Raw genomic sequence first — 14,741 nt, 5'->3', positions numbered from 1 at the left:
AGATTCCAAGAAAATTTAATTCCTTCTATAAAAATCGCAACTTTTTGGGGCTCAGGTCTAAAAATGGAAAGAGACGTTGGGGTTTTGGTTCGTAACGGTAACATTTTTAAATGCCAATGTTTGTTTGAAAGTGAAACGATGTATGATATTATTAGAGTTCGAGAGCAACGTATGTATTTCAATAACCAAAAAAAGTAGAAAAGAAATAAAAAGTTTGTTTTTGCTTAAATTGACGAGTGAAAAGGAGAAATAAATTAATTGAATAATTAAAACAAGTTTAATTTTTTTTACAAAAGTAATTTAAATAAAAAAATTTAGTTGACCAATCTAAGTAATAATTTATTCTAAAATTTATTTAAATATTATTTTTTCTATTAGTATTAGAGGAGTTATGCTTATAGGATATTAACTTTACCAAGCTTATGATTTGAATAAAATCATTTAATAAGACCCCATTTAGAATGTTTAAATATTATTTTATTAACTTTAATACGTGAATCATGTAAAGAAAAACAATACTATAACTCTATGAACAAAAACAAAAAATTTTCTTTTATAGACTAAGAGGGATAACACAGATAGATTTATGAATCAATAATTATTATTTTATGTTGCTTTTAAATATTATATCATTTATACAAAAACTATTTTTTTAAAGTTAGTTACTTATTACCTTCTTGATTTATACCTTATTGTGATTAAGAATGTTGGTATTAGTTAAATTCATTTAATGCTCTTAATTCCATAAAATAAAAAAATTGTAATTCTCAAACTACTCTTAATTATAGTCATAACAAATAGTGTTCAAATTTGAATATATAATTATTTTAAAGACCATATCATTAGTAACATAAATAGTAGAACAACATTGATAATCTTAAGTAGTGATTCATAAATATAGGAGAGGGAAAATAACTTCTAAGAGCCGAATCAATGAGTTTGTGCATAGTGTGAAGGCAAATTATTAGCTATATTCATGAATTTTTTTGAGAATGAATTTTGGAATCATATTATACTTTTAGAAATGAAATTGATTAAAAGGTTGCCTATAGCAATCACAACAATCCACTTCAAGTGGTTTGGTTATTATTGGTATAAACATATGTGAATGGGCTTGTTAAAAAGACAAGAAAAAATGAATTCACATGGACCAATATTGTTACTATTAAATTTATAAAAAACAATGATAATGAAATAATAATAATATATTATTATTATGAGAGTTAAATATATTTTTAGTTTATAAATTTTATCGTGAAATTGAGATTAGTTTATGTTTTAAATTTTGATATGATTTGGTTCTCAAATTCTATAAATGAATTTACATAATCTTCCTAACTCAACTTCATTGTATCTTTTTTACATGTTAAATTGAGTTTTAAATTGAATATTTGAGTTGTTTATCCCTCTTTGATACATTACAACTTAAATATCAGTCTAAAACTTTGTTTTACATACATAATTGGGACTGTATTTTGTTTAACATACATAATTGGACTGGATTTATTTATTTTTTGATATTAAAATGCATTAAAGTTTAAAAAAGAGAATTGAATTTTAATTTTAGGTCCTAATTTAAGGATTAGGAACATATTTAGTTATTATTATTATTTTTTAATATTATTTTTATTTTGCATTTGGATTGGATTGAAGACACGAAGTGGTGTGAATGGTTTCCCTTTCTTTTTTATTTGGTGTAATGAGTGTACGCAACATCTTCAATATAAAAAAGGAAATAAGACAGACACATAAATGTTCATAAATTTTTCCTCACTTTCACACGTCTTAAATATCATATTATATCAATAAATATTGTAGCATCCTGATATATTATGCATATAGCAATCAATATTATTATAAACTATATTATAAGAAAAAAACTAATTAAAAATATATGTTAAAAATTGACCCAACCAATTATATTTTTCATTTAATAAATTGTGCTGTAAATGCTGTAATAATATTCATATATATTGATCTTAGGTATTTTATATAGTTATGATGTCATAGTTATTAATATTAATGTTTTATTTATTACAATAGTAATTATTTAAAATTATTACTGTACGTTTTAGTTATTTTCACTTTTTTTTTTTCTTTTTCATTTCCTATTTCTCATCCTACTAGTTATTAAAGACTCTGAATATGTGGGATTTTGAGTCTTTTTGAAATATTAAAAAAGATACAAGTTGGTATTATTATTCCTTTGTGACACGTGAAACCGAGTAAAACTTTTTGTACCTATCACTTTAATTTTGAGTGTGATGAAATTCTATTTGCTTCACAAAATCCAAAAATGGGAGCGAACTTTATTATGTAATCAATTATTGCCATTTTCGTTTGTGGTTTCCTATACGTTTGGAATTTATAGAATGGGTTCATATAAGACTAATTTATATTATAATTTTCATCTTTTAAATTAGTATTCTGAAAATAAGTTTAATTTGAATTGATTTTTAAATATGATATTAGATCTTTTTATATTGAAATTTGTTGAATTTATTGTACCATAACTTATAGTTATTAGATTGCTTATGAATGTCGAAGGTATTAGTAGTTTATATTGATTACAGATAAAATTATTTTATAACATATAAATCAAAATATATGTCCTATCGAAAACATTTTAGCCTTTCTTTTAGTTAGATTTTCCTACAATTATACATAAAAATAAAACTCCCTTAGATCTATTAAAAATTACATTTTTTTAGTTGGGATTAATTATTAGTAAAATTAGATATATTTTATATGACTCGCCAGAATTTAAGATTCAAAAATAATTTATCATATGTCCATCACAAATATTTACCTAATTGTTTTAATTTATAGAAAAAGATAAAGAATTATTTGTTCTTTCATGAAATAGTTGGAGTTTCAAAATTATTACAAATCTTGTATTTAACTAAAGATTCCAAATGATAGAATTTATTAAGATAAAATATATTGATAAAAAAATATTAAATTATTTTTTAAATACATAAAATTAAAAAAATTATATATAATTTTTTTTACTATAAAAAAAATCAGAATTATTATAAATCTTGTATTTAACCAACGATTCCAAATAATAGAATTTATTAAGATAAAATATATTGATACAAACAACAAATTAAATACATAAAACTAGAAGAAATTATGTTTATGCATAAAAAGTTTTCAGCAGTCTAGGACCCAAGTGCATGGCACGTGACACTGAGTAGTAACACAAAGCTTAGTAAAAAATAATAATATTTTTTATGCAATAAAAAATATTTAATATAGTGCACGTGACGATATCTTTTATTTTAATTTGGGAAGAATTTTCGTATTGATATAGATTCTGTAGAGAAGACAAGTTACACCAACAACTTCACTTTTTAGATTTTTTATTTAAAAACTATTTTTTTACACATATTTAAAAAAAATTCAATCCTACAATTTTAGGGATGAAAACGTTAAAAGTAATACACATCGGGAATAAAAAGATTAAAAATAACATATATAACAATTAGAAGAGATTAAAATAGTATTTTTAAAGATTAAAATGAATAAAAAAATAAAAATAAGTTTCATATACTTATAAAGACTAAATAGATAATAATCCGAAACAGTTATTAGACAATTTGGTATTGTTAAGTTTATATCTCCCCGTTAATTTCTATTAAACATATAATCCTTTTTTTTTCAAATTAATTGATGTTTTAGTACTTTAAAAGATCATGTTTTTAGTGTATAATAAAATATATAAACTTCTACTCTAATTATGTTGTTAATAATTTTTTTAAAGATTAAATTATATATTTACGAAAATTAAAAAACTAAATTAAAATGTCTAAATAAATTGGAATTTTATTAAATTCATTTCGTAACATTCATTTTTTAAGAGTTACACTAACTTTTAAACATATCAACATCATTACACAAATTAAATATATATTTTTTTCTTTACAAATTTTTGAAATATTATTTTTTGCTTTTCAAAAGTAACAAAAAGTAAATACTCTTCTTTCAAATTTTAGACACTCCAAGACGATAGAAATTAAGAAGGTAATTGAGTACAGAAATAAAATAAAAAAAAAACGTAAATTTTTTTTTCAAGATTTGTTCACATTTTAGAAATAATAGAGAAAAGAAATATAAAATAAAATAAGTGAAATAATAATGACAAATAATAATCTCATTCTCTTTAATTAGGTAAAAAAACTAAAATGAATAAATAATAATAAAATTTCTCAAAATACTACGTTTAAATGCAAAATAGTAGTCTATACATTTACGTTCTAGTTTATGATGATATATATAGACTACTATTTTCTTTTTGTAAAGTAAGTTCTGAAATAAATGTAGTATGGTATATTTATTTAAAAGAGTTACTCAATTAAGAATGAAAACTCGTTACCTTCAAATTTTAGAACGAAAATTAGGTCAACTTTTTTATTCCAAGTTTGATTTGAATTTTATTGACATATTGAATCTTCTATATCTCTATATCTTCTGGAAACACCAAATTGAATCGAGAGAATTTGGTCTCAGGAATTATTTTGTTTCGTAAGATTACGTTAGTTATCTAAACCGGTTTTTGTCACAATCACATAGAACATGACTTTTATTACTCATTATTCCTAAATTGATATAGAATATAGTTTTTATGTGCCAGTTCTATAATTCACATAAAAAGTAAATATATACAATATTAACTTTTTGTGCGAGTTTAGAAATTCACACATAGAAAATGTTTAAATACAGTTTTATTAACTTTCATAAATACAACTGACATAAAAAGTTTTTATTTTCTATGGGCTTTAAATATTTTTTTCGTATTCATTTTTATAGTGTTTATTGCATATAGTCTTTATTTTGATAGAATATTTAAAATGGTTTTCATTTGTACTGAATATTTAAAATGGTTATCATTTTTGCAATTCGTGTTTTATTTGGTCTTTTTCTGTGACGTCGTTTAAATCAATAATGGAACACTGTACATATAACACTGCTTGTATTATGTTGCATTGGAGTGTTATGTGTACTGTCCAGTGTGGTAATTTAGAAATCATGTAAAATATCACAACAATCCAAATACAAATAAAAAAAATGACCAAATAAAATACGAATTGTGAAAATAAAGATTATTTTAAACATTTAATAAAAAATGAGGATCATTTTACATATTTTATCAAAATAAAAACCATTCACAACAAATACTACGTGAAGATGAAAAAGATATTTAAGTCTGGACAAAATAAAAACTTTTTATGTCAATCGTATTTATGAAAATGGACACAAAAACAACCTTAATGGTGGAGCTGACCTCATCCTCTAAAACCCACGCTGTTTGATGTTCTAGATGCGTGGTTCGCATGGAACCTTTTTTTATTCATCAAGCAAGGAAAACAATGCACCTCGTTTCACACAGCACTTTCCATATCATACCCCACACTTTCCTTTCCAAGTCACCATATTTCTCACCGCCATTATTCCTCTTCACCATCATCACCACCACCACCATGATCAACTGAACTTAAATCTTCTCATATTTGCACTACTCTCTCACACCTTCATATATCTACAACAATGTCACCACACTTTCAAACACTGTTACCACTTCATCTTAATCTTAACATGTCTTCTTCCTTTCCACCTTCCTGGCTCACTTCCCCTTCATGTTCCACTCTCGACATAGATTCATCTTCACCCACCGCGTTTCTCACAGTTCAGTGGCTAAGGTTTCTTCTCCTATCACCATGCCCTCAACGAGTTATTCTCTCTGGTCTTGATTCCATCTTCTTGCTCATTGTCTTCGCCTTTTCAGCTGTTAAACTCTATTCTAGATTCACTTCCCCTCGCACCTCTTCCTCTTCCGTTACCAAACCCCTTTTGCAGGAGGAAAAACGCTCTCACTATAAAGTCACCTTCTGGTTTAAACTAACCTTCTTGGTGACCACCCTTTTGGTCGCAGCTTATGCTGTTCTTGGTGTCTTGGCCTATACTCAAACGAGTCTTTCTTCATGGACAGTCATAGAGGCACTCTTTCGGCTCTTTCAAGCTGCGGCCAACATAGTGGTTGTGATCCTGTTGGTTCACGAGAACAAGTTCAAAGCTTTGGAGCACCCTTTGTCGCTGAGAATGTATTGGATTGCAAACATGGTGGTTTCGTGCTTTTTTGCCGTTTCGGCTATTGTTCGCTTTGTGATTGTGGATGGAGCGAGATTGGAGCTTAGTTTGAGAGTGGATGACGTGTTTTCTTTGGTTAATCTCCCACTTTCTGCGTTCCTTTTCGTTGTAGCAGTGAAAGGAGTAACGGGGATTCAGGTGGTTGGAATTTCTGATGAAGTGACAGCATATCAGTGCCTTTCCAGCGAGAGAAATTTGAGTCCTTATGCTCATTCTTCGATTTTTTCCAAAATAGTGTGGCTTTGGATGAACCCTTTGCTGAACAAAGGGTACCAAACACCCCTGAAGCTCGATGATGTGCCTTCTCTTCCTCTGGAGTTCCGAGCAGAAAAAATGTCAGAGCTTTTCCAAAGCAATTGGCCGAAGGAAGAGGATAACAGCAAGCACCCGGTTGGTGTCACCTTGTTTAGATGCTTTTGGAAGCACATAGCTTTCACTGGCTTTCTTGCAGTTATAAGACTTGCGGTTATGTATATTGGTCCAATGCTTATTCAGAGTTTTGTTGATTTCACCGCAAGGAAAGATAGCACCCCTCTTGAAGGACTTATTCTGATTCTGATCCTGTTCTTTGCAAAATCTGTTGAGGTCCTCTCTGTGCACCAATTCAACTTCAACTCTCAGAAACTAGGCATGTTAATGCGTTCCAGCATCATAACTTCCGTGTACAAGAAAGGTTTGAGGCTGTCAAGTTCTTCAAGGCAGACTCATGGCACCGGCCAGATTGTGAACCACATGGCCGTTGATGCACAACAGCTCTCAGATTTGATGATGCAGTTTCATCCCATATGGTTGATGCCACTGCAAGTAGCTGCAGCATTGGCACTTATCTACAACAGTATTGGCGTGTCAGCGCTTGCAGCGCTGCTTGGAACCAGTGTGGTGTTTGTTTTCACTCTCATTCGCACCAAGAAGAGCAACACGTTCCAGTTCAGGATAATGAAGAGCCGTGACCTGAGGATGAAGGCCACGAATGAGTTGCTTAACAACATGCGTGTGATCAAGTTTCAAGCTTGGGAGGAGTACTTTGGCAACAAGATTCAGCAGTTTCGCGAAGCCGAACACGGTTGGATTGGAAAGTTCTTGTACTACTTTGCCATTAACATGGGGGTTCTCACCACTGCTCCTTTGTTGGTATGTGTTCTCACTTTTGGAGCTGCTGTTCTTCAGGGGGTTCCTTTGAACGCTGGCACTGTGTTCACCGTCACTTCGGTGATCAAGATTTTGCAAGAGCCTGTGAGAACCTTCCCTCAGGCTCTCATCTTGATCTCCCAAGCGATGATATCTCTTGGGAGGTTGGATGAGTTCATGATGAGCAAGGAAATGGATGAGGGTGCAGTGGAGAGATTGGAGGGATGTGATGGTGACATCGCTGTGGAGATAAAAAATGGAGAATTCTCCTGGGATGATGCAGATGCAAATGTGTCTCTGAAAGTCGAAGAGTTGGAGATCAAGAGAGGGGAACATGCTGCTGTTGTGGGAACAGTTGGGTCAGGCAAGTCTTCGTTACTGGCTTCTTTGTTAGGGGAAATGATCAAGATATCAGGAAAGGTATGTAATTACTCTGGTTTGACTCATTATGTGCATGCTGATTACTATATATTAGATGCATTGACTTATATTTATAACATAGTTTAAATACGGGGAACTAAATTGATCCAAAGTTTCGAATAATGACTCATTTCAATGTTTACTAAAAGTTAAGGGACTAAAAACATATTTAACTCGTTATAACATGATATCTTGTAGGAATACATGTACATAAATGTGTTTTGTTGGTTTATGAATGTTCTAGCAAATGAAAATTTAGTTGTATTGTTCTGTGATCATTACTTTCTGTTTTCTTTAATCTTTTAGGTTAGAGTTTGTGGGTCAATAGCCTATGTAGCACAGACATCATGGATTCAGAATGCAACCATCCAAGAGAACGTATTGTTTGGTTTACCAATGAACAGAGAGAAGTACCAAGAAGCTATAAGAGTGTGTTGCCTGGAAAAGGATCTTGAAATGATGGAATATGGAGACCAAACTGAGATTGGAGAAAGGGGTATTAACCTCAGTGGTGGCCAGAAGCAACGTATACAACTTGCTAGAGCTGTATACCAAGACTGTGACATCTATCTCCTTGATGATGTATTCAGTGCTGTTGATGCACAAACTGGATCATTCATTTTCAAGGTAAGTAAATAAAGAACAACAGACATTGTTCACTAGCTTCATTTCCTTAAACGTTTTATGGTTTATGGTGTAATGTTTTTCATGCCAGAAGAAAATGAAAAACAAAGTATCTATGTATAAGAAATGCACATAAACCATGAAAAAAGATTTTGCCATAACCAACGAAGTTTCTAATTTCTTCACCTTGTTGCAGGAATGTATCATGGGGGCTCTAAAAAACAAGACCATTTTACTTGTAACCCACCAAGTTGACTTCCTGCATAATGTTGACTGTATAATGGTACGTGTATAAAGACAATTTTCTTACTCTAGTGTTCTTATGTTAATCGTGTCGATCAGTGACAAACCTATGTGTACACAAGGGTGTGAAGGTGTAGTTTTGTTACGATTATTACCGAATATTTGAAAATGTTTTATTTTGTTCCCTAATATTATATATTTAAATTTGGTCGGTGCTCTGCGATAGACTATGTAGTAGTTGAGAGTGTACAAATACACCACTTGAGGTGTTCTTGATGTATGAAGTCCGGACAGCCTCATTAATGGGCGTGTCCCGTGTCCGACACGTATCGGACACCAACACTTGTATGACACTTGTACGACACGTATCAGTAAAGTATCCAATTTGAAAAATATTTTTTTTGTCTTTAACATGATTTTGACATGATTCCAACATAATATTAATAACTACAAATTCAATAATTTTCTAAAAAATCCATAAAATTGTAAATTTATCACATAAATTTCTATTATGATTATAAAAATAAGGAAAAAGTATTATATGATCACTACTTTTCACTTTTTTTTTATATTAGATAAATAAATTAGATTTATTTATATGTTAGTTGAAAGTGTGAAAATAATATGTATATACATGCCGTGTCCTGTGTCCTATATTTTGCAATTTAGTCGTATCTCTATGTCCGTATCCGTATCCAAGCTTCATAGATTTAAATTTAGATTCGTTCTTGGTGTCCTTCACTAATCTTTCAACTGAGCACATTTTCTTGTTTTTGATACCATCGTCAAGGTGATGAGAGAAGGGAGAATCGTGCAAAGTGGGAAGTATGATGAACTTCTCAATGCAGGCCTGGATTTTGGTGCACTTGTGGCTGCTCATGAATCATCTATGGAGATTGCAGAATCTAGCGATAAAGGTGGTGGTGATGATTCGATTCAGTCTCCGAAACTGGCTCGAATCCCTTCAAAAGAAAAGGAAAAAGCAGGTGAAAAGCAACCTCAAAATCAAGCTAAGTCAGCTAACACCACTGCAAAGCTCATTGAAGATGAGGAAAGAGAAACCGGTCGTGTGAACCTTCAAGTGTACAAACACTACTTCACTGAAGCATTTGGGTGGTGGGGTATTGTGCTGATGCTGGCAATGTCTCTAACATGGATTTTATCCTTCTTGGCTGGTGATTACTGGCTAGCAATTGGAACTGCAGAAGGCACTAACTTTGCTCCTTCTACATTCATCACTGTCTATGCTTGCATAGCACTTGGTGTAACTGTTGTTGTGATGGCAAGATCAATCTTATTTACCTATTGGGGTCTCAAGACATCTCAAAGCTTCTTCGGTGGAATGCTTCAAAGCATTCTGCATGCACCAATGTCATTCTTTGACACCACTCCCTCTGGCAGAATTTTGAGTCGTGTGAGTTTTAACGCCATATTTCACGTTCATTTTTTTCTAGTAAACTGCATAAGCTAGCATATTCTGTTTGCTTGGACTTATTGTGTTGTGTGAAATGTTTAGGTATCTACTGATATACTTTGGCTTGACATATCAATTCCAATGTTGGTGAACTTCGTAATGGTTGCATACTTCTCGGTGATCAGCATCCTCTTTGTGACATGCCAAAATGCTTGGGAAACGGTCTTCCTCTTAATCCCACTGTTCTATCTTAATAACTGGTATCGGGTATGATATGTCTACTCACTCTTGTTTGAATTCTAGCCTCTATAATGTTATGATACAAAAAATATGATGGAGTTTTGTTGATATTTGTGAATGGATAGTGGAGAGTTCTTAGGAACTTGTGATTACTCGTAAAAGAAATGGTTAACTCTATTTTTAGTATCTGTATTCTGACGCGAAATTGTAGTTCGTTATTGTTTGAAATTTTGATATATTTTGGTTTTTAAACTTAAAAAATGAATGGATTTAAATCATTTTAATCCAATTAGGTTAAATATTTTTCACGTGTCAAATGCGTCTCATGTTAGCATCTAAGTTGTTTACACCGTCTCACATGCTTCCGTTTCAATGTTGGCCGGAAATTGCGTTTGACATTTAAAAAAGTTTAACCTAATTGGATTAAAATAGTTATATTCATTCATTCTAAAAGTTCCAGGACTAAAATATATTAAAATTTGGGATAGAAACGAATTTCAATTTTGCATTAAAGTTTTTATATTAAAACCATATTTAATCCTGAAACAAAATATTGAGTGCATTTTGACACTTGCTTGCTCTGGTTTGCAGAAATATTACCTTGCATCTTCTCGGGAATTGACTCGCCTTGATTCTATCACCAAAGCTCCTGTGATTCACCACTTTTCAGAAACCATTGCTGGTGTTATGACCATTCGTGGCTTTAAAAAACAGAACGCATTTTGTCAAGAAAATATTGACAAAGTCAATGCTAGTCTGAGAATGGATTTCCACAACAATGGGGCCAATGAATGGCTTGGTTTTCGCTTGGACTACATGGGAGTTGTTTTCCTTAGCATCAGCACTGTTTTTATGATCTTTCTCCCAAGTGCTATCATGAGGCCAGGTACACCACACTACTCAATTATTATGTCATGAATTTTCTTATAGAAGATAAAACAAGAACTAATCAAACATTGGATTTTGCAGAATATGTTGGTCTGTCTTTGTCCTATGGTTTAGCTCTGAGTAGTCTTTTGGCATTTACCATATCAATGACTTGTTCTGTTGAGAACAAAATGGTTTCAGTTGAGAGAATAAAACAGTTCACCAACCTTCCCTCAGAAGCGCCATGGAAAATGGCTGATACCTCTCCTCCTAAGAATTGGCCCAGCCATGGACACATTGAGTTAAACAATTTGCAGGTACGTAATAGTCACAAACATCTAAGTACAAACTTTTTTACATTTGACTTAAATTGCTTTAAAATAAAAAATTGAGCATTATAAGGTTTTGGATGATGTCAATCTCTTATATGTGTCGGACTCAGGTTTCACTGGTGTTGTATCTTTTCAGTGAACTTCCTCCCTCTAGACACATCAATAATAATCACAAACATCTAAGTACAAACTGTATATGTTAGGCTTAAGTTTGTTTAAAATAAAAAAAGTGTGCATGTCTTGCTCCTTGTTCAATGACCCTTGTATTGGGGATCCAAGTGTATGTCTAAGTCTCACATTGAGTAAAAATGAGAAAGTTGAGCACTATATAAGGATCAAGGTCCATAAATCCATCGCCTTAAAGTTTTGGGTTAAGAGTGGTGTCAATCCCTTATATGTGTGGTGACTAGCTTAGATAAGGCCCTGTATCGGTAATCCTCTCTTGAAAGATCCAACACCTTGTGATTCAGTAACTAGTTCTTACATAACCTTTGTTATTGAATGGTGATGAACAGGTTCGGTATCGGCCAAATACTCCTCTGGTTCTCAAAGGAATCTCTCTCACCATTGAAGGAGGAGAAAAGATTGGTGTTGTTGGTCGAACAGGGAGTGGGAAATCAACCCTCATTCAGGTGTTGTTTAGGTTGATTGAGCCTTCAGCTGGGAAAATAATTGTTGATGGTATCAACATTTGTACTGTGGGCCTTCATGATCTCAGATCTCGATTTGGAATTATTCCTCAAGAACCTGTTCTCTTTCAAGGAACAGTACGAAGCAACGTTGATCCCCTTGGCCTGTATTCAGAAGAAGAAATCTGGAAGGTATATAATTGAGAGTTCTGAAGATCTCACGACGATTATAGATAAAGTGATTTCGATTTCACAATAACATATAAGTGTGTTTATAAGTCCGTTTTCGTTTTAACCAGTTGAGTTAAGCTTAAAGTTCAATTCTTAATTGTAATTTGAGATTCTCAGAACTAATAACTGGCTTTGAATTTTGTTTCTGCAGAGCCTAGAACGTTGCCAACTGAAAGATGTGGTGGCTGCAAAGCCTGAGAAACTTGAGGCTTCAGGTGTTAACTCCTCTCACAAATCTCCTTTTAATAGCTTAGTTGGTCCAATATGTCTAGAAAGCATTGCTTAAGATATTCTTGTTGACAACATATTTACTATGTCACCAATGTTGTTTTTGTGTTATTCATGCAATTAACAGACTCAAAACAAACAACATCTAAAACTAGATAACACATTAAGACTGATATGTTTAAGTTTATTCCAAAGCTAAAAATTCTGGTATTGCTTTATGATGTTGTGTTTGTTGAAAGTATGAACTGATATACATAATGTACTTGATTTTATCTGGTAGTGGTTGATGGCGGAGACAATTGGAGTGTGGGGCAAAGACAGCTTCTGTGTTTGGGAAGGATCATGCTAAAACGCAGCAAAATACTGTTCATGGATGAGGCAACAGCATCTGTTGATTCACAAACTGATGCTGTAATACAGAAAATCATCCGAGAGGATTTTGCAGATCGTACAATTATCAGCATTGCTCATAGAATACCTACAGTGATGGACTGTGACAAAGTTTTAGTCATTGATGCAGGTAACTACAACTACAAAATTCATACAAATTTTTACAATTTCAACACAAATTTTCTGCTATAACAATGATTTGGGTGTTTGAATTTTTAACAGGGCTTTCAAAAGAATATGACAAGCCATCACGGTTGCTAGAAAGGCATTCACTTTTTGCAGCATTGGTTAAGGAGTACTCCAATAGATCTGCATAAATATAGGCTTAGATTCTGACAAGGATAATTTTTGTACTCTCTTTGGAACACATGACACCAAAGTCAAATGACTCTGGTAGATTTTGATGTTTTATCCATTCACTGGTTCAATAATTAGACTAGGATAGTATGCAATAAGTTTTTTTTTTTTTTCTTTTAATTATTGGGTTATAAATATCCACTTTAGATGCAATTATTATTATCATCATTATTCATTTTTTTCTTTTGATATGTGTATTCATTCCCTTTTTTTCGTGTGAAGCTATTTTACTCCAGAGAGTATAACAGAATTGTGTTTCGGTAAACACTTCGAAATTTGAAAAAAAAAAATTATACAGTGTCAAGTATCTATTGTATTGTACAAATAATTTTAATAATAAAATATTTATATTATCCGTTGTGAAAAACTTCACTACAATTCTCTTTAACTAAAAATTTTGTTCTTGGACCATGTTTCATAATATTAACTTCATTTATAATATTCAACTTATTATCATTTAAAAATTGATCATTCATTGCAATTTTATCAAACATACGAAGTCCATTTAGAAAAAAATAAACAAAATCCCCGAAAATGTAAAACACAACTTTTAGATTGTAGAAACAATAACACGATCTATACATAAATACATTATTTATTACTAATCCGTGTGAAAATATATTATGAATTACCTAGTATGAAGTTTGTTATATCCACTTCCAAATTAGATAATGTATGATCTTACGAATTCTTTTGAATTTTCTTTCTAATTTTTGTTTTTTAATTAAATATATAAAATAATAATTTTTTATACCGATAATTAAATATTTATAACAATATATAAAGAGAATTTCTCTTTTTGTGTCCATTTTTCAAAATATCGATTTTATCTTTTTAAATATAATAATTTATTAAATTTTTAAAATTGATCGTTACTTTTATAAACTTTTTATAAAATCAAATATTTTTATTTCTTTTTTTTTATTTATCAATAATTATTCTTTTATTTATTCTATACATTTCACTTTATTTTTAATAAATATATATATATATATATATATATATATATATATATATAAATTTAATAATATTATAATATTATCATGCATTTTGTAATATAAAGAGAAAATATATATATATATATATATATATATATATATATATATATATATATATAACTATATATAAAGGGGATTCCCTCTTTTGTGTCCACATTTCATAATTCCAACTTTACCCTTTATAATTTAATTATTTATTAAATTTTTAAAAATTAACGGTTATTTTTATAAGTTTTTATAAAATTATTTACTTATCTCTTTTTTCTTTTTTTCTCTTACTATTCATCAATAGTTATTTTTCTCTTATTTTCTTCGTACATTTTATTTTATTTTTTATAAATATACTTTTATTTTGTTTATTAAATTAATAACATTACAATATCATCAATTCTTAATATAATTCAAAAAATGCGTACACACAGGCGCGATAGCGCCTGTGTTTACACCAGTATATATATATGAATTTGAAAAAAAAAATCTCCCTGTGATA

The 14,741-nt window shown here is 30.7% G+C and overlaps 1 protein-coding gene across 1 annotated transcript; it reads left to right on the top strand.

Annotated features, from left to right (window-relative positions):
- Positions 1-5,388: 5,388 nt before the first annotated feature.
- Positions 5,389-13,440, top strand: LOC114162131 (ABC transporter C family member 4-like). The gene is made up of 11 exons (XM_028045914.2): positions 5,389-7,698; positions 8,005-8,325; positions 8,519-8,605; positions 9,356-9,979; positions 10,082-10,246; positions 10,811-11,105; positions 11,189-11,403; positions 11,934-12,239; positions 12,430-12,493; positions 12,787-13,026; positions 13,119-13,440. Exons 1-11 carry the CDS (start codon positions 5,551-5,553, stop codon positions 13,211-13,213), a joined length of 4,560 nt encoding a protein of 1,519 aa, XP_027901715.2. The 5' UTR covers positions 5,389-5,550; the 3' UTR covers positions 13,214-13,440.
- The last annotated feature ends 1,301 nt before the right edge of the window (positions 13,441-14,741 follow it).

This window comes from Vigna unguiculata, chromosome 9 (assembly GCF_037176805.1).
Source record: "Vigna unguiculata cultivar grain cowpea cultivar isolate G323 ecotype 2 chromosome 9, ASM3717680v1, whole genome shotgun sequence".
Classification (NCBI taxonomy): domain Eukaryota; kingdom Viridiplantae; phylum Streptophyta; class Magnoliopsida; order Fabales; family Fabaceae; genus Vigna; species Vigna unguiculata.
Note: the sequence above shows the minus strand (reverse complement) of the source record. Positions and strands in the feature narration are given on the sequence as shown.

Excerpts from the sequence above, each read along its gene's own strand:
- LOC114162131 (XM_028045914.2), top strand. The coding sequence starts at position 5,551 with ATGTCACCACACTTTCAAACACTGTTACCACTTCATCTTAATCTTAAC. Across the intron at positions 7,699-8,004 it reads TGATCAAGATATCAGGAAAG|GTTAGAGTTTGTGGGTCAAT; the intron begins GTATGTAATTAC and ends TTAATCTTTTAG. Across the intron at positions 12,494-12,786 it reads TGAGAAACTTGAGGCTTCAG|TGGTTGATGGCGGAGACAAT; the intron begins GTGTTAACTCCT and ends TTTATCTGGTAG.